The 26363-nt window shown below is 38.4% G+C and overlaps 1 protein-coding gene across 2 annotated transcripts in view; it reads right to left on the minus strand.

The window, feature by feature from the left end:
- The window catches only part of mgl (low-density lipoprotein receptor-related protein megalin), a 611193-nt gene that overhangs the window by 135577 nt on the left and 449253 nt on the right, over nt 1–26363 (minus strand). For both annotated transcript variants that reach the window (XM_070084278.1, XM_070084279.1), the window contains exons 45-47: nt 16444–16580; nt 15710–15866; nt 2713–2868 (exon numbers count right to left, since the gene is read on the minus strand). In XM_070084278.1, coding sequence (XP_069940379.1) covers nt 2713–2868; nt 15710–15866; nt 16444–16580 — 450 coding nt within the window. The remainder of the gene's footprint in view (nt 1–2712; nt 2869–15709; nt 15867–16443; nt 16581–26363) is intronic.

Raw genomic sequence — 26363 nt, forward strand, 5'->3', positions numbered from 1 at the left:
CAAATGACTGTAAAAAAATGCAAACAAGCATGAGAGGACTGCCCCCCACAGGGATGTAAACATGTTTACTGCTTACCAGCTGTGCCAACTAGCAGAAGCAATCTGAATTATTATTACGTATATATTATGCATTATTATTATTACTATTAATTTAGGGAACTGAAGCTCTATCATTATTAAAATAATTATTATTACTGTTAATTTAGGGAACTGAAGCTCTATCATTATTATTATTATTCTTTCTTTCAACACACCGGCCGTATCCCACCGAGGCAGGGTGGCCCAAAAGGAAAAACGAAAGTTTCTCCTTTTACATTTAGTAATATATACAGTAGAAGAGGTTACTAGCCCCTTGCTCCCGGCATTTTAGTCGCCTCTTACAACACGCATGACTTATGGAGGAAGAATTCTGTTCCACTTCCCCATGGAGATAAGAGGAAATAAACAAGAATAAGAACTAGAAAGAAAATAGAAGAAAACCCAGAGGGGTGTGTATATATGTGCTTGTACATGTATGTGTAGTGTGACCTAAGTAGCAAGACATACCTGAAATCTTGCATGTTCATGAGACAGAAAAAAGGACACCAGCAATCCTACCATCATGTAAAACAATTACAGGCTTTCGTTTTACACTCACTTGGCAGGACGGTAGTACCTCCCTGGGTGGTTGCTGTCTACCAACCTACTACCTATGATTATTATTATTATTAATTTAGGGAACTGAAGCTCTACTGTTATTATAATAATACAGTAGACCGCCATTGAAGAATTGCTGCACAATTTTATGTAACACGTTGTATGATTAATTTAACATGGTTCAGTTTGTGAGAAGGAAAAAAAAAATTCTCTTTTGCTCAAGCGGCCACCTTGTTGTGTAGCAACCGGGAAGCCATCCCCTACCATTCTCCAGCACCCCCCCCCCCCCACCATTCCTGATTCATACATGCCCAGTCTTTCTCTGCTACAAGGCAGCTTTGTTTGTGAACTGTGTTAAGATATTTTAATTACTATATTTTGTATCTGCCAAGCAATCATGACACCCAGTAGCTATACAAGTGTTGACGAAAGTGGCACGAAGAGGTATAAGCACTTAGGTCTCAGAATTTGGGGTTTGGGTGGAGAAGACGCATGTAGTGTCATCTGCAAATAATATGGGTTTGAGTAGCTGTGATGCATTCGGTAGATCATTGATGTAGATGAGAAAGAGGAGTGGTCCATAGACACTTCTCTGTGGGACTCCTACTATGACTGGTTGGGTGGAAGAGTTTGCACCATTTGCGTACACATATTGAATTCTGCTACTAAGGTATGACTTTAGGTAGTTGAGGGAGTGACCTCTGATACCATAGTGCGTTAATTTAGAGTACAGCAGTTCATGGTCGACTGTATCAAAAGCTTTACGTAAATCAATGAAAATGCTCAGCGGGACTTCTTTCTTTTCGAGTGCAGTATATATTAGTTCTAGCATGTGTATGATAGCATCATTTGTGCTTTTATTATTACTGAATCCAAACTGACAAGGGTTTAATATGTTGTGAGACGAGGTAGGAATAAATCCGTTTATGAATTAATTTTTCAAAGATTTTAGAGAGCAGTGGTAAGTTAGATATTGGTCTATAGTTATTCAAGTCAGCTTGGTCACCTCCTTTATGGATCGGAGTGACCCTCGCTATTTTGAGGATTTTTGGGAAGGTAGACGATTCTATGGATTTGTTAAAGTGTGTTGCAATAATTGGTGACAATACTTGAGAAGCTTTTTTGTACATAAAAGCAGGCAAGTTGTTTATGTCTCCTGCCTTGTTTTTAAGGGTGTTGATGATAAGCAAGACTTCTGGTGGGATGGTTGGAGCTAGGAATAGCTTACTCACAAACATGGAAATAAACATGTATGAACCATAATCAAACACATTCATCTTCTTGTTTACATAATCCGCATCTCTGTCCTCTCTCATTTACTCATTCTCTCTTTTTCTCTCTCTCTCTCCCTCATTTATTCATTTTATCTCATTTACTCACTTCTCACCCTACATTAAGACTACAGATATTTTAAGGCAAGTAGTGAGTGTACTGTATATGCATTTTATTGCTCTAGGGTACTTTAAATGTATATTACGTGTGGTGGGATGGCCATATCTACCACACCTACCATACCTACCACATCTGACCTCTTACAATAAATACTACTCGCCTCTCACCCTACATTAAAACTACAAATATTTTAAGATAAGTAATGAGTGTATTGTGTGTGTATTTTACTTTTCATTGTTTTTAATGCCAAGTTCTATTTCTAACTTAATATATGTTAGTGTAAACTCCTTATCTGACATTTATATCATTTATAAGTGGAAAAAATGGCATTCTGCTTTCCAGCGATGTCCACTTTCTGGAGGTAGCCTGGAACCTAACCTGCCATATAAGTGGGGCCCTACTGTATATGTTTGTAAGATGTCTGAGGTAGATGTAAATTAGTTCAATACTATACTTATGTTAAGTATAAATAATAAGAGGTAAAATAGCTACACAAAAGAAAGGGCACAACTTATGGTATTTTTTAGGGAAGAGGGTGATATTTATTAATAATGGTCTTATGACTGGGCCACATAACTATTTTATGTTTTCATAGAAGAGGTAAACTGATAATGATTTTATGGCTCAGTTTAGATACATAGGCAGACTGTCTAAAAAACTCCAAAAAATGTAATAAATACATACTTGGGGATGCAGCGTCTGTTTTTACATTGGAAGTCTCCATTCTCATGGCACTTAGGGCAATGTTCAACTAGTTCATCCGTATTATCTCGACAATCATCTTTGCCATCACAGAACAGCCATTCTGGTATACAACGGTAATTTGTGCGACCTGGACACCTGAAAATTGTATATCCAATTTAAAGACGATAATAAAAGATGCTGAGATAAAAATTATAAATGCATACATATACAGTAATAGTGTAAATCATGGTGAAAGTGTTTCTTTTTTGGGTCATCCTGCCTCAGTGGGAGAGAGCCAGTGCTAAGTAAATAAATAAACAAATAAATAAATAAATAAATAAATATATAAATAAACTTTAACAAATTTTGTTGAAAATAAGAAAAAGTTTTGGAGTGAGATTAATAAGTTGAGAAAGCCTAGAGAACAAACGGATCTGACAGTTAAAAATAGGAGAGGAGAGTTATTAAATGAAGAGTTAGAGGTATCGGGAAGATGGAGGGAATATTTTGAGGAATTGTTAAATGTTGATGAAGATACAACACACATGGCTTACGGAGGAAGAATCCTGTTCCACTTCCCCATGGAGATAAGAGGAAATAAACAAGAACAAGAACTAGAAAGAAAATAGAAGAATACCCAGAAGGGTGTGTATATATGCTTGTACATGTATGTGTAGTGTGACCTAAGTGCAAGTAGAAGTAGCAAGACATACCTGAAATCTTGCATGTTTATGAGACAGACAAAAGACACCAGCAATCCTACCATCATGTAAAACAATTACAGGTTTTCGTTGTACACTCACTTGGCAGGACGGTAGTACCTCACTGGGCGGTTGCTGTTTACCAATCTACTACCTAGGAATAAATATATATATATATTTTTTTTTTTTTTTTCAACAAGTCGGCCGTCTCCCACCGAGGCAGGGTGACCCAAAAAAGAAAGAAAATCCCCAAAAAGAAAATACTTTCATCATCATTCAACACTTTCACCACACTCGCACATTATCACTGTTTTTGCAGAGGTGCTCAGAATACAACAGTCTAGAAGCATACACATATAAAGATACACAACATATCCCTCCAAACTGCCAATATCCCAAACCCCTCCTTTAAAGTGCAGGCATTGTACTTCCCATTTCCAGGACTCAAGTCCGACTATATGAAAATAATATATGTAATATATATATATATTCAGATATTTGGGAGTGGACGTGTCAGCGGATGGGTCTATGAAGGATGAGGTGAATCATAGAATGGATGAGGGGAAAAGGGTGAGTGGTGCACTTAGGAGTCTGTGGAGACAAAGAACTTTGTCCTTGGAGGCAAAGAGGGGAATGTATGAGAGTATAGTTTTACCAACACTCTTATATGGGTGTGAAGCATGGGTGATGAATGTTGCAGCGAGGAGAAGGCTGGAGGCAGTGGAGATGTCATGTCTGAGGGCAATGTGTGGTGTGAATATAATGCAGAGAATTCGTAGTTTGGAAGTTAGGAGGAGGTGCAGGATTACCAAAACTGTTGTCCAGAGGGCTGAGGAAGGGTTGTTGAGGTGGTTCGGACATGTAGAGAGAATGGAGCGAAACAGAATGACTTCAAGAGTGTATCAGTCTGTGGTGGAAGGAAGGCGGGGTAGGGGTCGGCCTAGGAAAGGTTGGAGGGAGGGGGTAAAGGAGGTTTTGTGTGCGAGGGGCTTCGACTTCCAGCAGGCGTGCGTGAGCGTGTTTGATAGGAGTGAATGGAGACGAATGGTTTTTAATACTTGACGTGCTGTTGGAGTGTGAGCAAAGTAACATTTATGAAGGGGTTCAGGGAAACCGGCAGGCAGGACTTGAGTCCTGGAGATGGGAATTACAGTGCCTGCACTCTGAAGGAGGGGTGTTAATGTTGCAGTTTAAAAACTGTAGTGTAAAGCACCCTTCTGGCAAGACAGTGATGGAGTGAATGATGGTGAAAGTTTTTCTTTTTCGGGCCACCCTGCCTTGGTGGGAATCGGCCAGTGTGATAATAATAAAATAATAATAATATGTGTCTACTTTTAGTTCATTCACGTCCATTTGTAAGTTTGTAAAACATTTACCTCAATATTTTTTATTATAATAATAATTACCTCACAATACAAATACTCTTACATTGTGTACAAGTTGTACAAGTTAGTTCAGAATAAACAAACAGCAACACACCATTTTTAGAGTGAATGAAGATATTAATATTAATAATAATAATAATAATAATAATAATAATAATATTATTATTATTATTATTATTATTTATTATAAAATGCACTAAACCCACAAGGGTCGTGAATTGCTATATATAGAGTAAAGGCATATGAAAAGAACATTTTCCTACAGTTATCCCCCAGTTTGACTAGAGAAAACGTAATTCTTCCAACACTACCTACACAGCTGTTTTGAAAACGAATCTCATATTTACATCAATTTTTATTCTGTGAGTGTATGTATCATGTTTATATGCTATGTAATGGGTTTCATATATAATTTTGAGGAAAATATCATAGATGGATTAATGAAAATGCCTATATTGATGTAAAATAAGACATTTAGTGTGCCCAAGAGTGATTATTATTATGTAGTATTGGCGTCATGAGTAGAGAGAGAGACCTGGCGATTTTAATGTGTACCTTCACACCAGCACAGTGTGTAAGTATATTTAGATACAGGTACACTTAAGTATAATTATCAGAGTACATATAAAATATGCAATAACTTTAAAACACTTAAAATTTTGGAAAGTTTCCTGACATAATAGATGAGGCCACGGAAAATGTAAACAAACTGGGTGGGGGGCGCCGTATTTGAAAGACCGCTTGCCGTATAGCAAATTTTGGTCATAATTTGACATCGCCATATTAGCGGAATGCCGTCAGGTGAAACGCCATAAAGCGGGGCCTTACTGTATACGTACAGGTCTCCCTCAACATTCTCGTTTTCAACTTTCGCGGCCTTCACACATTCACGAATTCCCAGCCACCAAATCATATTCGTGTTGAAGACTTTGTAGTTCATGAATGGCACTGATGAGGCATAATACCCTACAAAACTCTGTTTGTAGATATGAAGAAACGGTCTCAGTTGCCCATCACAATGTTCTTCACAAGAAAGCCTGCCACTACAATCCCCATCCCTTTACCCAAGGTCTTATCGATGCTAAAACCTTGGATAGTTTCAAATTTAGGTTGGATAAATGTTGGATAAATGCGGAGCAATGTGGCAGATGTTGCAAGTACTATATGGAATAGGTGGTAAGTTATTAAATGCTGTAAAGAGTTTTTATGAGGATAGTGAGGCTCAGGTTAGGGTGTGTAGAAGAGAGGAAGACTACTTCCCGGTAAAAGTAGGTCTTAGACAGGGATGTGTAATGTCACCATGGTTGTTTAATATATTTATAGATGGGGTTGTAAAGGAAGTAAATTCTAGGGTGTTCGGGAGAGGGGTGGGATTAAATTTTGGGGAATCAAATTCAAAATGGGAATTGACACAGTTACTTTTTGCTGATGATACTGTGCTTATGGGAGATTCTAAAGAAAAATTGCAAAGGTTAGTGGATGAGTTTGGGAATGTGTGTAAAGGTAGAAAGTTGAAAGTGAACATAGAAAAGAGTAAGGTGATGAGGGTGTCAAATGATTTAAATAAAGAAAAATTGGATATCAAATTGGGGAGGAGGAGTATGGAAGAAGTGAATGTTTTCAGATACTTGGGAGTTGACATGTCGGCAGATGGATTTATGAAGGATGAGGTTAATCATAGAATTGATGAGGGAAAAAAGGTGAGTGGTGCATTGAGGTATATGTGGAGTCAAAAAACATTATCTATGGAGGCAAAGAAGGGAATGTATGAAAGTATAGTAGTACCAACACTCTTATATGGGTGTGAAGCTTGGGTGGTAAATGCAGCAGCGAGGAGACGGTTGGAGGCAGTGGAGATATCCTGTCTAAGGGCAATGTGTGGTGTAAATATTATGCAGAAAATTCTGAGTGTGGAAATTAGGAAAAGGTGTGGAGTTAATAAAAGTATTAGTCAGAGGGCAGAAGAGGGGTTGTTGAGGTGGTTTGGTCATTTAGAGAGAATGGATCAAAGTAGAATGACATGGAAAGCATACAAATCTATAGGGGAAGGAAGGCGGGGTAGGGGTCGTCCTCGAAAGGGTTGGAGAGAGGGGGTAAAGGAGGTTTTTGTGGGTGAGAGGGGGTAAAGGAGGTTTTTGTGGGCAAGGGGCTTGGACTTCCAGCAAGTGTGCGTGAGCGTGTTAGATAGGAGTGAATGGAGACGAATGATACTTGGGACCTGACGATCTGTTGGAGTGTGAGCAGGGTAATATTTAGTGAAGGGATTCAGGGAAACCGGTTATTTTCATATAGTCGGACTTGAGTCCTGGAAATGGGAAGTACAATGCCTGCACTTTAAAGGAGGGGTTTGGGATATTGGCAGTTTGGAGGGGTATGTTGTGTATCTTTATATGTGTATGCTTCTAAACTGTTGTATTCTGAGCACCTCTGCAAAAACAGTGATAATGTGCGAGTGTGGTGAAAGTGTTGAATGCTGAAAGTATTTTCTTTTTGGGAATTTTCTTTCTTTTTTGGGTCACCCTGCCTCGGTGGGAGACGGCCGACTTGTTGAAAAAAAAAAAATACATGAGTGAGAGGGGTTGGATCTGAGTGGGGCTTGCATGTGAGTAAATAGAATTGTCAAAGATTATTGCTTTGGTAGCATTTATTTCTGTCAGTTTTTACAGAGGAAGACATAAATGAGATTCCAGAAATTAACAATTATTCAGTTCCTGATGACTTCAAATTGACTAATATTACTGTCACGAGGGACATGGTTATCAAACAGATAGACAAACTGAAGCAAAATAAGTCCCCGGGACCCGACAAGTTATTTTCCAAGGTACTTAAGGAATGCAAGATTGAACTTAGTCAGCCATTAACGAGAGTGTTTAATGCGTCCATCCTTACTGGTGTTGTGCCAGAGTTGTGGAAGCTGGCTAATGTCTGTTCCTTCAAATTACCATCCAATAAGCCTGACATCTATAGTGGGCAAGTTACTTGAATCAGTTATTGCTGACATTATTAGAAGTCACCTTGAAGAGCATAACTTGATAAATGAATCCCAGCATGGGTTCCTGAGAGGTCGTTCCAGCCTGACAAATTTACTGATGTTCTTCAAAAGAACATTTGAGGCAGTAGACAGTGATAAAGAATATGATATTGTTTATTTGGACTTTAGTAAAGCCTTCGATAGAGTACCTCACAAGAGACTTTTAAGAAAAGTAGCAGCTCATGGTACAGGAGGTAAAGTTCTAGCATGGATAGAGGCATGGCTTACCAATAGAAAGCAGAGAGTTTCGATTAATGGGGTCAAATCTGAATGGGGATTAGTGGCTTTCCACAAGGATCAGTTTAAGGCCCTCTCTTGTTCATAATTTACATTAATGACCTTGATGAAGGGATTATGAGTGACATGAGTAAATTTGCTGATGATACAAAGATAGGCAGTATGATTCATTCTGGGGAGGATAGCAATGTACTCCAGGAGGATTTGGGCAAATTAATGTCTTGGTCTGAAAAGTGGCAGATGAAGTTCAATGTGGATAAGTGTAAGGTACTAGTTCTTGGTAATGAAAATAACCCTCGAAGCTATAAACTAGGTGAAGTAGAGCGTGATCATACAGAATGTGAAAAAGACTTGGGAGTCATGGTAAGCAGAAATCTAAAGCCAAGACAGCAGTGCCTAAGTGTGCACAACAAGGCTAACAGATTACTTGGATTTATCTCAAGAAGTATTAGCAATAGAAGTCCAAAAGTTATTTTACAGCTCTATACATCACTAGTGAGGCCTCATTTAGATTATGCTGCTCAGTTTTGGTCTCCTTACTACAGGATGGATATAGACTCATTGGAGAACATACAGAGAAGAATGACTAAAATGATTTACTCTGTAAGGAATCTCCCATATGAAAATAGACTTAAAGCCTTAAATCTCCACTCTCTGGAGAGACACAGAATGAGGGGAGATATCATTGCAGTGTATAAGTGGATGACGGGCATAAACTTACACTTAGGTCACACTACACATACATGTACAAGCATATATACACAACCCTCTGGGTTTTCTTCTATTTTCTTACGGTGAGGATGCCCGGGTGTTGTGCGTGTGTCATTTCATCCTGTCGGTATTATATACAATTCTTGTACTACTACTACTACTACTACTACTACTACCACTACTACTACCTCCACCTCTTCCTGCCTATATATAGCCGTCCTGCTCCTCCTCTGTTAGTGTGACTTTGTCAATGGTCCAAGTCGGACCGAAACGTCGTCGTAAGCTTCTGTCTTTTATGTGCGGGTTATTTGTGTATGTTACTAGTTCTTGTTCTTGTTTATTTCCTCATATCTCCATGGAGAAGTGGAACAGAATTCTTCCTCCGTAAGCTATGCGTGATGTAAGAGGTGACTAAAATGCCAGGAGCAAGGGGCTAGTAACCCCTTCTCCTGTATAAATTATTAAATTTGAAAAGAGAAACTTTTCTTTTTCTTTTTGGGCCACCCTGCCTTGGTGGGATACGGCCGGATTGTTGAAAGAAAGAAGAACAAGATAAATTTAGATTTAGAAAGGACATAGGTAAGTACTGGTTTTCTAACAGAGCTGTGGATGCGTGGAACAATCTTTCCAGTAGTGTGATAGAGGCTAGGACCTTGGGTAGCTTTAAAAAGAGATTGGACAAATATATGAGTGGGAGGGGCTGGGTTTGACTGGTGTCATTAGGCACGGGAGTTAATTCTTGGGTAGCTTTGGGTAGAGGTCGTTTTGATAAGGACCTGCCTTGCATGGGCCAGTAGGCCTTCTGCAGTGTTCCTTCATTCTTATGTTCTTATGGGTTGGATTTGTGAAGGACCTGCCAAGTATAGGCCAAAAGGCCTACTGCAGTGTTCCTCCTTTCTTATGTTCTTACGTTGATGAGTGCAGTAGGCCTGTTGGCCCATACAAGGCATGTCCTTCACAATCCATCCCACTAGCAGAATATTTGCCCACCCCAGTTTTCATTGCTACTCAAGTAATAAGAACATAAGAAAGGAGGAACACTGCAGGAGGCCTGTTGGCCCATATTACGCAGGTCCTTCACAAATCAAACCCATTAATCAAGCTATGCTTATCGAGATGGCTTCTTATAATCTCAGCTATAACTGACTCTAGTAATTTGCCTACAATTGAGGTCAGGCTTATTGGGCGGTAATTTGACAGTAACGATTTGTCCCCTGCTTTAAAAATAGGAATTACATTAGCCATCTTCCACATATTAGACACTACACCTGTTTGAAGAGATAAATTAAAAATATTAGTTAATGGTTCACAGAGTTCCATTTTGCATTCCTTAAGAACCCTTGAAAAAAGCTCATCAGGACCCGGCGACTTATTTTGCTTCAGTCGGTCTATTTGTTTCATAACCATTTCATTAGTGACTGATGTTACATAATTTATCTTCTTTTGGCCCACTATAAAAATTAATTACTGGAATATTGTTAGTGTCTTCCTATGTAAAAAACGAGAGAAAATAATTATTTGAAATCGAGCACATTTCATTCTCTTTGTCAGTAAAATGCCCATAGTTATTTTTAAGGGGACCTATCTTATCTCTAACTTTCGTTCTATGGACCTGGAAAAAACTTTTTGGGTTAGTTTTCGAATCCCTAGCAACTTTAATTTCATAGTCCCTTTTAGCTTTTCTTATCCCCTTTTTAACGTCCCTCTTAATGTCAATATACTGATTCATAAGATGACCATCACCTCTTTTGATATGCCTATAAATTCCTTTCTTATGCCTTAGTAGATATTTCATTTTGGGTCATTTCTATTTGATCTAATTTCTTTATACAGGATAAACGTTCTTTGAGCAGCATGTATGGTGTTCAGAAAACTGTCATATTGATAGCTCTCTTCATTACCCCAGTCAACAGATAATAAGTAGCCTTTCCTCACTTAATGATGGAGTTCCATTCCTGAGACCCTGTTGTTAACCCTTTGAGGGCTGGTCACGTACTTGTACACCCAAATTCTAGCACCTTCAAATCTGGTGGAAGAAAGCTGGCAGGCCTACATATGAAAGAATGGGTCTGTGTGGTCAGTGTGTGCAGTATAAAAGAAATCCTGAAGCACGCTGTACATAATGAGAAAAATAAAAGCTTCGACTGCAGTTTTGGTTTAAAACACCGACTTTCTAGTGTATTTTCGTATGGTATTTATGGTTGTATTGTCGTTTTCTTGGTCTCATTTGATAGAATGAAAGATATATTACAGAATTAGAGATGATTTTGATTGGTTTCATGTTGACAAGTACCTTGAAATTGAGCTCAAAGTAGCGGAAATGATCGATTTTTGCCGATGTTCAAGAGTAAACAAATCAAGCCACGTATCCAATACACATCAACTGGCGAGTCTAATATTCTTTCAAAAGTGTGCTGATATAATTTATACCATTTTTACAATGCTGTAGTAGTACAGTGGACCCCCGCTTAACGATCACCTCCCAATGCGACCAATTATGTAAGTGTATTTATGTAAGAGCGTTTGTACGTGTATGTTTGGGGGTCTGAAATGGACTAATCTACTTCACAATATTCCTTATGTGAGCAAATTCGGTCAGTGCTGGCACCTGAACATACTTCTCGAATGAAAAAATATCGTTAACCGGGGGTCCACTGTATACATAACAGAAAACCTTCTCTTTTCTGTGAGAATAAAAATTCAAAATGGAAAGCAAAGGTAATGCAAGAGGGGCCTAGAGACTGACTAATGAACAGATAAAATGTTATTTTAGTGCCATGAATGTCTGTCTTCTTTATTCTGAACCATATTTCGAAATTGGCATCTTTTGAAATTTGTGTGAAATTGCCTAAATTGCCAATTTCTGACCACTTTACTGGGTACTTGAAATTGGTAAATGGGCGGCTTCTTGTACTCAATCGATAAAACAAATGGAGTTCTAGGGAAATAGCTATAATTTTAGTCAACTGCAACATCGGAATTGGCCGAAAATAGGGCCAAAGTGGGCAAAATTGCCCGCTTTGAGACCGCTAACTTTGCAAGAACATAATTCCGTAAGCCTTCCATCGAATTTCATACTTTTGGTGCCATTATGATTGGAAAAAGATTCTCTATCATTTCATAAGAAAAAGTAATTTTTTTTTTTCCAAAAATTTTTCGACTCTGAGAACGAGTTTGGGAGAGAGCCTCTCGACCCTCAAAGGGTTAAATGAATTTGTCGCTAAGTGAGGAGCAAACTTTAACAGTAGTGAGTTTGTGTCAACCATCTTTAATATTGTTTTAATGCCACCTTTGCACCATTTATAACATTTCTGGTATACTTTTAAATGTTTATACAGTAGTGTACTATACAGTAGGGCCCCGCTTTATGGCGTTTCGCTTTACGGCATTCCGCTAATACAGTCATTTCAAATTATGACCAAAACTCGCTATACAGCTCCCCCCACCTGACTTTCTAATACGGTCACCGCGCCCCACCCGGTTTGTTTACATTCTCTGTGAGATCCGTAAGCACTAAGTCTCCATTATGTCTGGAAACTCCAAAATTTTAAGTGTTTTTAAAAGTTATTTCATATATACTCTGATAATTATACTTATGTATACCTGTACTTAAATAAACTTACATACTGTGCTGGCATGCAGGTACACATTAAAATCAGTAAGAGTGTCTTATGTCTCAAGACGTCATATTAGTAATGATAATAATAATCACCGAGTCTCATTAAAATGCCGTGTATTACAATAATATACACATTTTCATTAATCCATCTATGATATTTTTTCAAAATTATATAATAAACACGATGTATAACATATAAATATGATAAATACACCCCACAGTAGAATAAATAAACATAAATATGAGATGTGGTAGCAGACGCCTAGCACAAGTGACGCCATATTAGAAATGATGATAATAATAATACACCTACCATCCGACTTACGACCTGCTTGACTTACGACCACTCGACTTACGACCGTGTTTTTTTTTGCCAAATTTCTGGGAAATAAACAACTATTTGTGTTGTACACAGTGTTTATCCTAAACCTTACAGTATAAAATACAGTACTAAGAGCATAAAAAGTAAAGTAAAACATGAAATACCAAAATAAAACAATAAAATAAAGTCATTATAAAAATGTGATGTTGATATTCAGTAGTAAAGTTCGACTTACGTCCATTTCGACTTATGACCGGTTTCTCGGAACCGAACTCGGTCGTAAGTCAGATGGTAGGTGTAATCACCGAGTCTCATTAAATATCGTATATTATGTTAATATACACATTTTCGTTAATCCATCCATGATATTTTTTTCAAAATTATATAATAAACATGATACATAACATATAAAGATGATAAATACACCCCACAACAGAATAAATAAACATAAATATGAGATGTGGTAGCCAGATAACTTGTACAAGTGATGGCAAGAATAACATTTTCTCTAATCTAACATAAGAGAAAATGTGTTACTGGGGGTAACTGTAGAAAATTATTCCTTTTGTATGTATGTAAGTTTATTCAGGCATACACAAATACAGTTACATAGATTATCATACATAACAGCATATGTGTAGAGAACCTGGGATAACCCCAAAAAGTCAGACAGAGTGACTTATTTCCATTGCCTTCACTCAGAGCGTCATTTCTTCTCAAAATGATGTTACATGAGAATGGGAGTGTTCTTCTTTATTTATTCTACCGTATCAATGTAGAGACAACCTATACACAATGTAACTTGTACACAAACCAGACGTGTACACTTTGTTTGTTTACAAAACTTACCTTCACCTGGTTTGTTTATATAACTCTGCGCCTGTCCTCTCTCATGCACTCATTCTTTCTCTTTCTCATTTATTCGTTTTATCTCATTTACTTACTCCTGACCCTACATTAAGACTACAAATATTTTAAGGTAAGTAATGAGTGAAGTGTATATACATTTTATTGCTCTGGGATGCTTAAATATCATAGAATATATGTGTGGGTGGGTTGGCCTGGTATGGTAGCCTGGCTGACTACCATACATACCACACTTGATTTTTTACAATAAATACTACTCACCTCACCCTAGATTAAGACTACAAATATTTTAAGGTAAGTAATGAGTAAACTGTATATGCATTTTATCACTCTGGGATGCTTAAATGTAATAGAATATTATGTGTAGGTGGGGTGGCCTGGTATGGTAGCCCGGCTGACTACCATACATACCACACTTGATTTCTTACAATAAATACTACTTGTCTCACCCTAGATTAAGACTATAAATATTTTAAGGTAAGTAATGAGTGCACTATGTGTGTATTGTACTTTTTTCTTGTTTTTTGATGCCTAGTTCTATTGCTAACTTAATATATGTTAGTGTAAACTTGTTATCTAGTATTTGTATACATTTATAAGTGGAAAAAAAGGGTGTTCCACTTTACGGCAGTAGCCTGGAACCTAACCTGCCATATAAGTGGGGCCCTACTGTATATTGAAATAAACAGAATAGAGGAAATCAGCTCTAATATACATTATTTAGGTATTAATACTTCTCAGAAAGCCCACTGTACGTCCGAGGTGTCGGTATACGATTACATTGCTAAGTGAGGAGAGGCTGTATATTTTAACACGTTGGCCATTTCCCACCAAGGCAGGGTGACCCAAAAAGAAAGAAAAATTTCATCATCATTCAACACTTTCACCATCATTCATACATAATCACTGTCTTTGCAGAGGCACTCAGATACAACAGTTTAGATGTCTCTTGAAACAGTCAATATCCCAAACCCCTTTAAAGTGCAGGCATTGTACTTCCCACTTCTAGGAGTCGAGTCCGGCTAATCAGTTTCCCTGAATCTCTTCACAAAATATTACCCTGCTCACACTCCAACAGCTCATCAGTCCCAAAAACCATTCGTCTCCATTCACTCCTATCTAACATGCTCATGCACACTTGCTGGAAGTCCAAGCCCCTCACCCACAAAACCTCCTTTATCCCCTCTCTCCAACCTTTCCCAGGATGACCTCTACCCCACAGTCCTTCCCTATAAATTTATACACTCCCCAAGTCATTCTACTTTGTTCCATTCTCTCTAAATGACCATCCACCTCAACAACCCCTCTTTAGCCCTCTGACTAATACTTTTAGTAACTCCATACCTTCTCCTAATTCCCACACTACGAATTCTCTGCATAATATTTACACCATACGTTGCCCTTAGACACAACATCTCCATTGCTTCCAGCCTCCTCCTTGCTGCAGCATTTACAACACATGCTTCATACCCATATTAGAGTGTTGGTATCACCATACTCTCATACATTCCCTTCTTTGCCACTATGGGATAATGTTTTTTGTCTCCACAGATACCTCAAGGCACCACTCACCTTTTTTCCCTTCATCAATTCTATGGCTAACCTCATCCTCCATAAACTCATCTGCTGACATGTCAACTCCCAAATATCTGAACACATTCACTTCTTCCATACTCCCTCCAATGTGATATCCAATTTTACTTTATCTAAATTGTTTGATATCCTCATCACCTTACTCTTATCTATGTTTACTTTCAACTTTCTACCTTAACATTTACCTTTCTATCTTTCCGTAATAACACACTAAACATCTTAAATCCAAATATGAAAGTTTTTACATCCAATTGTTTCATAATATGAATTAAAGTGAGCTTTCTTATCATATTCTAATTAGTGTAACTGTTTGCAATTGCAACTGAAAAAGTTCATCCAAAATTGAAAAGCACATACTATGAAGACCTTTTCATGTGCTATTTAATTTGTACTTTTTTAACATGGTGGCATTTACAATAGATTGTATTTTATAGAGAAGTGTTATAAGAGAGCTTGTACCATAAAAAAATTGTTCAGAAGAATCAAACCTATATCATCCTTACTTTAATACATTCATTAGTAATTTCTCACCTTCTCCATCCTTCGGTGCAGTTCTTTTGTCGGCAGAGGAAAGCAGGTTCATCAGAATGATCGCCACAATCATTATCTAAATCGCAATACCATTGCTTGGATATGCACTTGCCATTCTTGCACTGGAACTCTGTCTCTTTGTCACATGGCCGATTATCTGTGGATGAATTTGCACTTAAACATAACTATGAGTAGTTCAATGCTATAATAAATAACAAGAGAGAATGAATGAGGAACTAAGAATGAAGTTCAGAATACACTTTTTGCAAATAATAAAGTATTTTCCAAAATGTATAGGATATCTGAAGGAAATACAATGGGTTGTACAATGCCCACACTCTGAAGGAGGGGTGAGAATATTGCAGTTTGGATGGCCATCTGAACTGTGAGGTAAGCATGCTCCCGGCAAGCCAGTGACTGAATGAGTGATGATGAAGTTTTTTTTTTTTCGGGAGGGGGGGGGGGGGTTTACCCTACCTCAGTAGGAGATGGTTAGTGTTAAAAAAAAATTAAAATAAGGGGGAAAGGATAGGAAAGAAGAGGAAGAGGTGAAAGAGTGAGGAGATAACAAAACAAAACAAGAAGATGGGGATGAGAATGTGGAAGGAGGACGAGGATGAAAAAGGAGGCAGTGAGGAGAGATTAGGTCGAAAAAGAGAAGGTGGAGGAGGGAGTGTCTTGACAATAAAATTTTTTGTAATGTTGCAGTTACAGTATATACAGCACAAACATACCGCAATTATCCTCATCTGAGCCGTCACGGCAGTCCTTGTCCCCATCACACTTCCAGGCTATGTTGATACATTTGCCTGTGGTCTTACACTTAAATTCCAATTCTGTACATTCCAACTGACAGTTGCTCTCATCAGACCTGAAAAAAAATTTACATTACTATAAATCTTAACAAAACAACTTAATAATATGGAAAAAAAAGTGTTTAAATTTTACCTGAAGCCTTCTAGGAGCTCTTATCCAATCACTATATAGTACTAAATACAGTGGACCCCCGCATACCGTTGGCATCACATAACGTTAAATCCGCATACCAATACATTTTATCGCTAAGATTTTGCCTCGCATACCGCTAAGAAACCCGCTCAACACTATTCGTCCGAGACGCGTCTAATGTGCGGCCTTGAGCCAGCCTCACATGTTCCGCTGGTGGCACTGTTTACAAGCCAGCCTCCGCGGAAACATCCAAGCATACAATCGTAACATTTCGTATTATTACAGCATTTTTGGTGATTTTATCTGCAAAATAAGTGACCAATGGGCCCCAAGAAAGCTTCTAGTGCCAACCCTGTGGTAAAAAGGGTGAGAAATATTATCGAAATACTGTGGTACCATGGTCAACTGCTGCTGCTGCTGCTGCTGTAGCACTGTCAGCTGCTGCTGCTGCTGTACCACTGTCAGCTGCTGCTGCTGCTGTAGTACCGTCTGCTGCTGCTGCTGTAGTACTGTCTGCTGCTGCTGTAGCATCGTCTGCTGCTGCTGTAGCACTGTTAGCTGCTGCTGCTGCTGTAGCACCGTCAGCTGCTGCTGCATCACCATCAGCTGCTGCTGCTGCTGTAGTACCGTCTGCTGCTGCTGCTGCTGTAGTACCATCTGCTGCTGCTGTAGCATCGTCTGCTGCTGCTGTAGCATCGTCTGCTGCTGCTGTAGCACTGTCAGCTGCTGCTGCTGCTGCACTGTCAACTGCTGCTGCTGCTGCACTGTCAGCTGCTGCTGCTGCTGTAGCACTGTCAGCTGCTGCTTCTGCTGTAGCACCGTCAGCTGCTGCTGCTGCTGTACCACCGTCAGCTGCTGCTGCTGTAGTACCGTCTGTTGCTGCTGTAGCATCGTCTGCTGCTGCTGTAGCACTGTCAGCTGCTGCTGCTGCTGTAGCACTGTCAGCTGCTGCTGCTGCTGTAGCACTGTCAGCTGCTGCTGCTGCTGTACCACCGTCAGCTGCTGCTGCTGCTGTAGTACCATCTGCTGCTGCTGTAGTACCATCTGCTGCTGCTGCTGCTGTAGTACCGTCTGCTGCTGCTGTAGTACCGTCTGCTGCTGCTGTAGCATCGTCTGCTGCTGCTGTAGCGCTGTCAGCTGCTGCTGTAGCACTGTCAGCTGCTGCTGCTGTAGCACTGTCAGCTGCTGCTGCTGCTGCTGTAGCACCGTTGTTGGTGTGGCTTATTGAGAATACCAAGAAACAATTAACCCCAGAGGATTTGCCACCCAGGATAACCCAAAAAAGTCAGTGTCATCGAAGACTGTCTAACTTATTTCCATTGGGGTCCTTAATCTTGTCTCCCAGGATGCAACCCACACCAGTCGACTAACACCCAGGTGAACAGGGAAAAACGCCTGGAACTAGTGCTCATATTGGTGAATTTAAAGCCAGCAAAGGTTGGTTTGAGAGATTTAAGAATTGTAGTGGCATACACAGTGTGATAAGGCATGTTCTGGAAGCAAATGCCAAACAGGACCTACAGTACTCAGGAGGAAAAGGCACTCCCAGGACACAGTGTCTCATCAGTCATTGCTGTATCTTCAATAAAGGTAAGTGTCATTTATTCTTCATTTAGTAGAGTAGTACATGCACAATATATATTGTGCATGTACTACTCTACTATTGTGCATGTATCCTTCTCTTTGTGTGTAGGAAAATGTATATTTCATGTGGTAAATTTTTTTTTTTCATACTTTTGGGTGTCTTGCATGGATTAATTTGATTTCCATTATTTCTTATGAGGAAAACTCATTCGCATAATGATAATTTCGCATAACAATGAGCTCTCAGGAACGGATTAATATCGTTATGCGGGGGTCCACTGTACCCTGCAAAACCCACACCTGAAGGAAAGCTTAATGACATCATGTTTTTTTTTTTTTTTTCAACAAGTCGGCCATCTCCCACCGAGGCAGGGTGACCCAAAAAAGAAAGAAAATCCCCAAAAAGAAAATACTTTCATCATCATTCAACACTTTCACCACACTCACACATTATCACTGTTTTTGCAGAGGTGCTCAGAATACAACAGTTTAGAAACATACACATATAAAGATACACAACATATCCCTCCAAACTGCCAATATCCCAAACCCCTCCTTTAAAGTGCAGGCATTGTACTTCCCATTTCCAGGACTCAAGTCCGACTATATGAAAATAACCGGTTTCCCTGAATCCCTTCACTAAATATTACCCTGCTCACACTCCAACAGATCGTCAGGTCCCAAGTATCATTCGTCTCCATTCACTCCTATCTAACACGCTCATGCACGCTTGCTGGAAGTCCAAGCCCCTTGCCCACAAAACCTCCTTTACCCCCTCTCTCCAACCCTTTCGAGGACGACCCCTACCCCTCCTTCCTTCCCCTATAGATTTATATGCTTTCCTTACTTCCTCTCTCCAACCCTTTCAAGGACGACCCCTACCCCTCCTTCCTTCCCCTATAGATTTATATGCTTTCCATGTCATTCTACTTTGATCCATTCTCTCTAAATGACCAAACCACCTCAACAACCCCTCTTCTGCCCTCTGACTAATACTTTTATTAACTCCACACCTTTTCCTAATTTCCACACTCCGAATTTTCTGCATAATATTTACACCACACATTGCCCTTAACCCTTTCAGGGTCCAAGGCCCAAATCTGGAGTCACGCACCAGTGTCCAAGAATTTTCAAAATAAAAATTTGTTATTTTTTCTTATGAAATCGTAGAGAATCTTTTTGTGAAGGTAATAAAACAAAAAGTACGAAATTTGGTGGAAAATTGACGAAATTATGCTCTCGCGAATTTTGATGTGTCAGCGATATTTACGAATTGGCGATTTTGCCGACTTTGACTCCCATTTTAGGCCAATTACATTATTCCAGTCAACCAAATTCTTAACTATTTCACTAGTATTACTTCTATTCTATCGATTGAGCACAAGAAATTGCCAAGTCAACTGTTTCAACTACAAAATAAAGTGATCGGAAATTGTTAATTTGGCCAATTTAACACAAAGTTCAAAATATTCCAATTTCAAAATAGGGTCCAGAATGAACAATGTAGGCATTCCTGGCACTAAACTAACATTTCCTCTGTTCATTAGTTATGTTTTGAGGCTTTACAAATAAATTCCATTTTGATTTTTTATTCACATAATGAATTTTTATTCACACCAAAAAATAGAAGATTTACTGTTATGCAATACTGTAATAATTGTATAAATATCATCACCATATTTGTGAATGTATATTAGACCCACCAGCTGATGTGTATTAGACGTGTGAGGTCGTTTGTTTACTCTTGAATATCGGCAAAAATTTAACATTTCTGCTACTTTGAGCTCAGTTTCAAGCCATTTCCAGTGCTAAAACCAATCAAAATCATCTCTATTTCTGTAATATGTCTTCCATTCTATCAAATGAGACCAAGAAATCGCAAATACAACTATAAAAAACATACGAAAAAACACTGCAAAGTTGCTGTTTTAATCGAAAAATCATGATTTCATTTTTTTTCTCTCATTATACACAGTGTGCTGCAGGATCTGTTTTATGTGGTGCACACATACCACATAGATGTATTCTCTCATATCTAGGCCCAAATGTACCACTCACAGTTTATCAGAGTGAGCTGAGCTCATGGCGTAGATCTACGGTTTGGACCCTGAACGTAAAGCCGTAGATCTACGGGACGGACCCTGAAAGGGTTAAACAGGACATCTCCACTGCCTCCAACCGTCTCCTCGCTGCTGCATTTACCACCCAAGCTTCACACCCATATAAGAGTGTTGGTACTACTATACTTTCATACATTCCCTTCTTTGCCTCCATAGATAACGTTTTTTGACTCCACATTTACCTCAACGCACTACTCATCTTTTTTCCCTCATCAATTCTATGATTAACCTCATCCTTCATAAGTCCATCCGCCGACACGTCAACTCCCAAGTATCTGAAAACATTCACTTCTTCCATACTCCTCCTCCCCAATTTGATATCCAATTTTTCTTTATCTAAATCATTTGATACCCTCATTACCTTACTCTTTTCTATGTTCACTTTCAACTTTCTACCTTTACGCACATTCCCAAACTCATCCACTAACCTTTGCAATTTTTCTTTAGAATCTCCCATAAGCACAGTATCATCAGCAAAAAAGTAACTGCGTCAATTCCCATTTTGAATTTAATTCCCCATAATTTAATCCCACCCCTTTCCTGAACACCCTAGCATTTAATTCCTTTACAACCCCATCTATAAATATATTAAACAACCATGGTGACATTACACATCCCTGTCTAAGACCTACTTTTACCGGGAAGTAGTCTCCCTCTCTTCATCATGTACATCATGTACAGTACTATATTATTTGCCAGAATTAGAAGAGGGTTCTCTAATTTGAACACTTCATTATGAGCTTTATCACACTAATTTTGCAAGTTGCAGCCCTGTTTGACCCACAGATTTCCCTGCTGCACTCACAGCCACACCTTTAAGTGGAGTGCTTGAGACTAGAACACAGATCTTGATCTGAGGAATTAGATCTACCTTCTCCCCTTCAGATCAAACTTGATTACCTCCCATTTGCTTGGTTCTTTATAACTCGTGGGTTTAGCATTTCACCATGAGTATACCGTTTAAAATAATAATAATAATAATAATAATAATAATAATAATAATAATAATAATAATTATAATTATTATTATTATTATTATTATTAGCTGATATAATGTATATTTAAAGTTAATGTTTGGAGAAGTTTTCAAAGAATTAATTTCCAAGTGAATGTATTATCGCAAATCCCAGCATACGAGTCAATCTATTCAGTAGGGACCCACTTATACGGCAGGTTAGGTTCCAGGCTAATGCCGGAAAGCAGACTTCGCCGGAAAGCTGAACTCCATTTTTTTTTCTATTTATAAAGGCATATAAATGCCAGATAACAAGTTTACACTAACATATATTAAGTTAGCAATAGAACTATGCATTAAAAAGTAAAATACACACACAGAACACTCATTAACCTTAAAATATTTGTATTATTTGTAGTCGTAATGTAGGGCAAAGGGTGAGTAGTGTTTACTGTAAGAAGTCAGGTGTGGTAGCCCTCCTGGCCACATCACCCACACGTACTATACTACAATGCTTAAAGCTCCCTAGAGCGATAAAATGCATATACAGTACACTCATTACTTACCTTAAAATATTTGTAGTCTTAATGGTCTTAATGTAGGGTGAGAGGTGAAAAGTATTTATTTGTAGAAAGTCATGTGGGAGGTATGGCATCCTGGCCACTCCCACCTACTACGACATTAAGCTCCCTAGAGCAATAAAATGCATATATAGTACACTCATTAATTACCTTAAAATATTTGTAGTCTTAATATAGGGTGAGAGGAGAGTTTTATTTGTAGGAAGTCAGGTTTGGGAAGTATGGGTAGCCAGGAAGGGCAGCCCACCCCACCACACCTACACGTAAACAAACCAGACGAACATGTCTGATTTTCATCACTTTACATTGTGTACAAGTTGTTTCCACGTTGATACAGTAGAATAAATAAAGAGAAACATTCCCATTCTCATGTAACACTATTTTTAAAAGAAATGATGCCCTGAGTGAAGGCATACGAAAGGAACAATTTTCTAGCTACCCCCAGTAATATTAGTGTACACATTTTCTGTCTGACTACAAGTCGCCGGGCTACCACAAGTCCTACAAGTCGCCTGGCTACCACAAGTCCTACAAGTTGCCTGGCTACCACAAGTCCTACAAGTTGCCTCGCTATCACAAGTTCTACAAGTCACCTGGCTACCACATCTCATATTTATGTTTATTTACTGTGGGGTGTATTTAGATGGATTAAGTAAAGTGTCTATACTATTAACGTTTTATACGATATTTAACCCTTTCAGGGTTTCAGCCATACTAGTATGGCTTATGCACCAGGGTTTTTGACATACTAGTACGCCTAAATTCTAGTGCCCTCAAATCTAGTGAGAGAAAGCTGGTAGGCCTACATATGAAAGAATGGGTCTATGTGGTCAGTGTGCGCTGTATAAAAAAAATCCTGCAGCACACAGTGCGTAATGAGAAAAAAAAAACTTTGACCATGTTTTTGGATTAAAACAGCAACTTTGCACTGTATTTTCGTATGGTATTTATTGTTGTATTCTAGTTTTCTTGGTCTCATTCTATAGAATGGAAGCCATATTACAGAAATTGAGATGATTTTGACTGATTTTACAATGAAAAGTACCTTGAAATTGAGCTCAAAGTAGCAGAAATGTTCGATTTTTACCAAAGTTCAAAACTAAATAAATCATGCTAAGCGTCCAATACACGTCAACTGGCAAGTCTAATATTCTTTTACAAGTGCGCTGATATTATTTATATAATTTTTTACACTAATGCAGTAGTCTGCATAACAGTAAATCTTCTATTTTTTGTGAGAATAAAAATTCAAAGTGGAAAGAAAAAGAATGTAAGAGGGGTGTTGGGGCATGACTAATGAACAGAGGAAATGTCATTTTAGTGCAAGGAATGTCTTTCTTGTTTATTCTGAATCCTATTTGGAAATTAGCATCTTTTGAAATTTGTGTGAAATTGGCAAAATTGCTAAATTCTGACCACTGTATTGGATAGTTGAAATCGGTAAATGGGTAGTTTCTTGCACTTATTCGATAGAAAAAATGGAGTTCTAGCGAAATAGTTATGATTTTTGTCGAATAGTACAGTGGAATTGGCCGAAAATAGGGCTCAAAGTGGGCAAAATCGCTGATGCGTAAACATTGTCGAGACTACTAACTTCGCGAGAACATAATTCCGTAAGTTTTCCATCAAATTTCATACTTTTGGTGTCATTATGACCGGGAAAAGATTCTCTATCTTTTCATAAGTAAAAGTAATTTTTTTTTTGGAAATTTGGGCGACCCTGAGAACAAGTCTCTGAGAGGGCCTGTTGACCCTGAAAGGGTTAATGCTCCTCAAGAGTGATTATTATTGTCTTATTATTATCATTATTAATATGGCTTCTTCAAAACTAATAAGACACTCTTAGTGATTTTAATGTGTACCTGCATGCCAGCACAGTGTTTAAGTTTAATTAGGTACAGGTACACATAAGTATAAGTATCAGTTATAATAATAATGTAGGTATGTAGTCTGCCTGGGCTACATACCTACACCTACCTACATAGCTACATGATATTTAATGTAGCCCAGAGCCATATTATTACCATCGACATACCATGTTCACTGAGTTTAATCGTTTCTAACAACTACCTTTAAATGCCATCATAAACAAAGGGAGAAATAATAAATAATTCATGCCGAGAATTGTAAACGAAAGTTGAGAGGAGTGGCATAATGTTTTCCCTCCGCCCGGCTACCACACCTCCTTAGTATATAAACATAAAATCTTTATATGCTACGTAACGTGCTTCTTATATAATTTTGAAGAAAATATCATGATGGATTGATGAAAATATCTATATTAACATAAAATAAGACATTTAATGTGCCCAAGAGTGATTATTATTAGCATTAAGTAATGTTTTTCCTCTGCTCAGCAATCACACCTCCATAGCATATAAACATAAAATGTTTATATACTGTGTAACGTGTTTCATATATAATTTTGAAGAAAATATCAAAGATGGAATAATGAAAATGTCTATAGTGTATTACATAAAATATTTAATGTGCCAAAGAGTGATTATTATTACATAATAGAGATATGTGCTCACAGAGAATGTAAACAAACCAGGTGGCATGTGCCACATTTGAAAGACCGCTCGCTGTATAGAAAGTTTTGGTCATAATTTGAAGTTGTCATATTAGTGGAATGCCATAAGGCGAAACGCTGTAAAGTGGGGCCTTACTGTACTATAAGCTGATGTCTTTCTTTTCAACTATGGTATAACCACTACATGTTAACCCCCAAGAATTAACAAACTAGCATCACACTGAATACCACTAAATACTCACTAAATAATAGACTTTTTTTTATGTGGGTATCATTTTGCCTCAGAGACCATCTCTCTTAATACAGCTCTAATCTTGATAATAACAAAGGCACATGAGTCGGAATGGGTAAGTAGGACCTAATATTGGCCACTAGGTAGGTAATCAACAAGCACATAGGTCTACTGCAGTAGTCCTGTGAGAACACTCGATATTGTAGGAGTGGAAGCAAGTGGTTTTTATGATTGGATGTACTGTTGAAGTGTGAGCAAGATAACATTTATGAAGGGATTCAGGGGAAACCAGTTAGCTGAACTTGAGTCCTAGAGGTTGGAAGTACAGTGCCTGCACTCTTCAGGATGGGTGGAGATGTTGAAGTTTGGAGGATCATCTGAAATGTAATGTCACTGTACTGCTGACAAGGCAGTGATTGAATGAGTGACAGTGAATGTGTTTTCTTCCTTGTTGGGTCACCCTAATCAGTGGGAGATTACTGGAGTGCTAAAAAAAAATCAAGGAGCACTGCAGTAGGACTATTGGCCCATCCTAGGCTTGCTTTTCTCAAACCTAAAATCTCTTGCTCATATACATGTGTAACCTTCAAAGCTACCCAACCTGTTAGTTTCAGTGACTGTACTTGGCATTTTGTACCACTCATCCACAATTCTATTAGCAACCCAGTACTTTCTTATATCCTTCTAAATATGAATTTATCCAAACTTGAATCCATCATTTTTCAGCTCTTTCCTGATAACATATAAATATAGAAGGACTGCAGTAAACCTGCTGGCTTATCCTTGGTGAGTCTTTCTCAAACAACACTTCTCACCCTTTTGGTAAGATATCTATGGAATGCTGTTTATATCTGTCTTTTACTTGCATGCTTCAATTATATTATTCTACCATATGTTTTTATAATCAGAATTATTTAGTAGCAGCAATAGTAGTAAACTGCATGCTAGTTAGGTAAACTAACACACATACAATGTGGATACAGTACTTCATGCAGGCTAAATTTTGTTTTTGGTAAGTGAAATCTAGTTTTTATATTATAAAACATCATATTTTTTTTTTATCTTGATCCACCACCGTCAATGCCTTACAGTAAATCTATGGTAGAGACCAGTCTTTCATTTTGTAAATAGGAATCATGTTAGCCATCTTCCACATACAAGGTACGATAATCATTTGTGGTGATATTTTGAAAACACTAGTTAACAGCTCATTAACCCTTTCAGGGTCCGTCCCGTAGATCTACGGCTTTACGGTGAGTGTCCAAACCGTAGATCTACGCCAAAATTCTAGCGCCATCAAATTTAGCGTGAAAGCGCACATAGGCCTACATGTGAGAGAATGGGTCTGCGCCGTGGGTGTGCGCCGTAAACAAAAAATCTAGGCACCTGCATAGCATTGTGGGAACGCCGGCTCAGTCACCCTTGTTCACCATGCTTCGTCACAAGTCAGCTCTCACTCCCCGGAAAATTGGGACTCTCCTCTTCCTGTCTGATAGTTCTGACACTGATGGAAGTGGAAATGAAGACGAATTCTACGGCTTTGATAAGTTAGTGACCGAAAATAATGACCAGGATATCGATAATAGTGCAGAAAACCCCGACGATCCTCAACCTTCTACCTCTGGTGTGGGCACTCGTGACTCACGGTCGGGTGTTCCTAAATGTAAGAGAAAACTAATATTTTCGCGTGGCCAAGCCTCT

The sequence above is a fragment of the Cherax quadricarinatus genome, chromosome 12 (assembly GCF_038502225.1).
Source record: "Cherax quadricarinatus isolate ZL_2023a chromosome 12, ASM3850222v1, whole genome shotgun sequence".
Taxonomy (NCBI): domain Eukaryota; kingdom Metazoa; phylum Arthropoda; class Malacostraca; order Decapoda; family Parastacidae; genus Cherax; species Cherax quadricarinatus.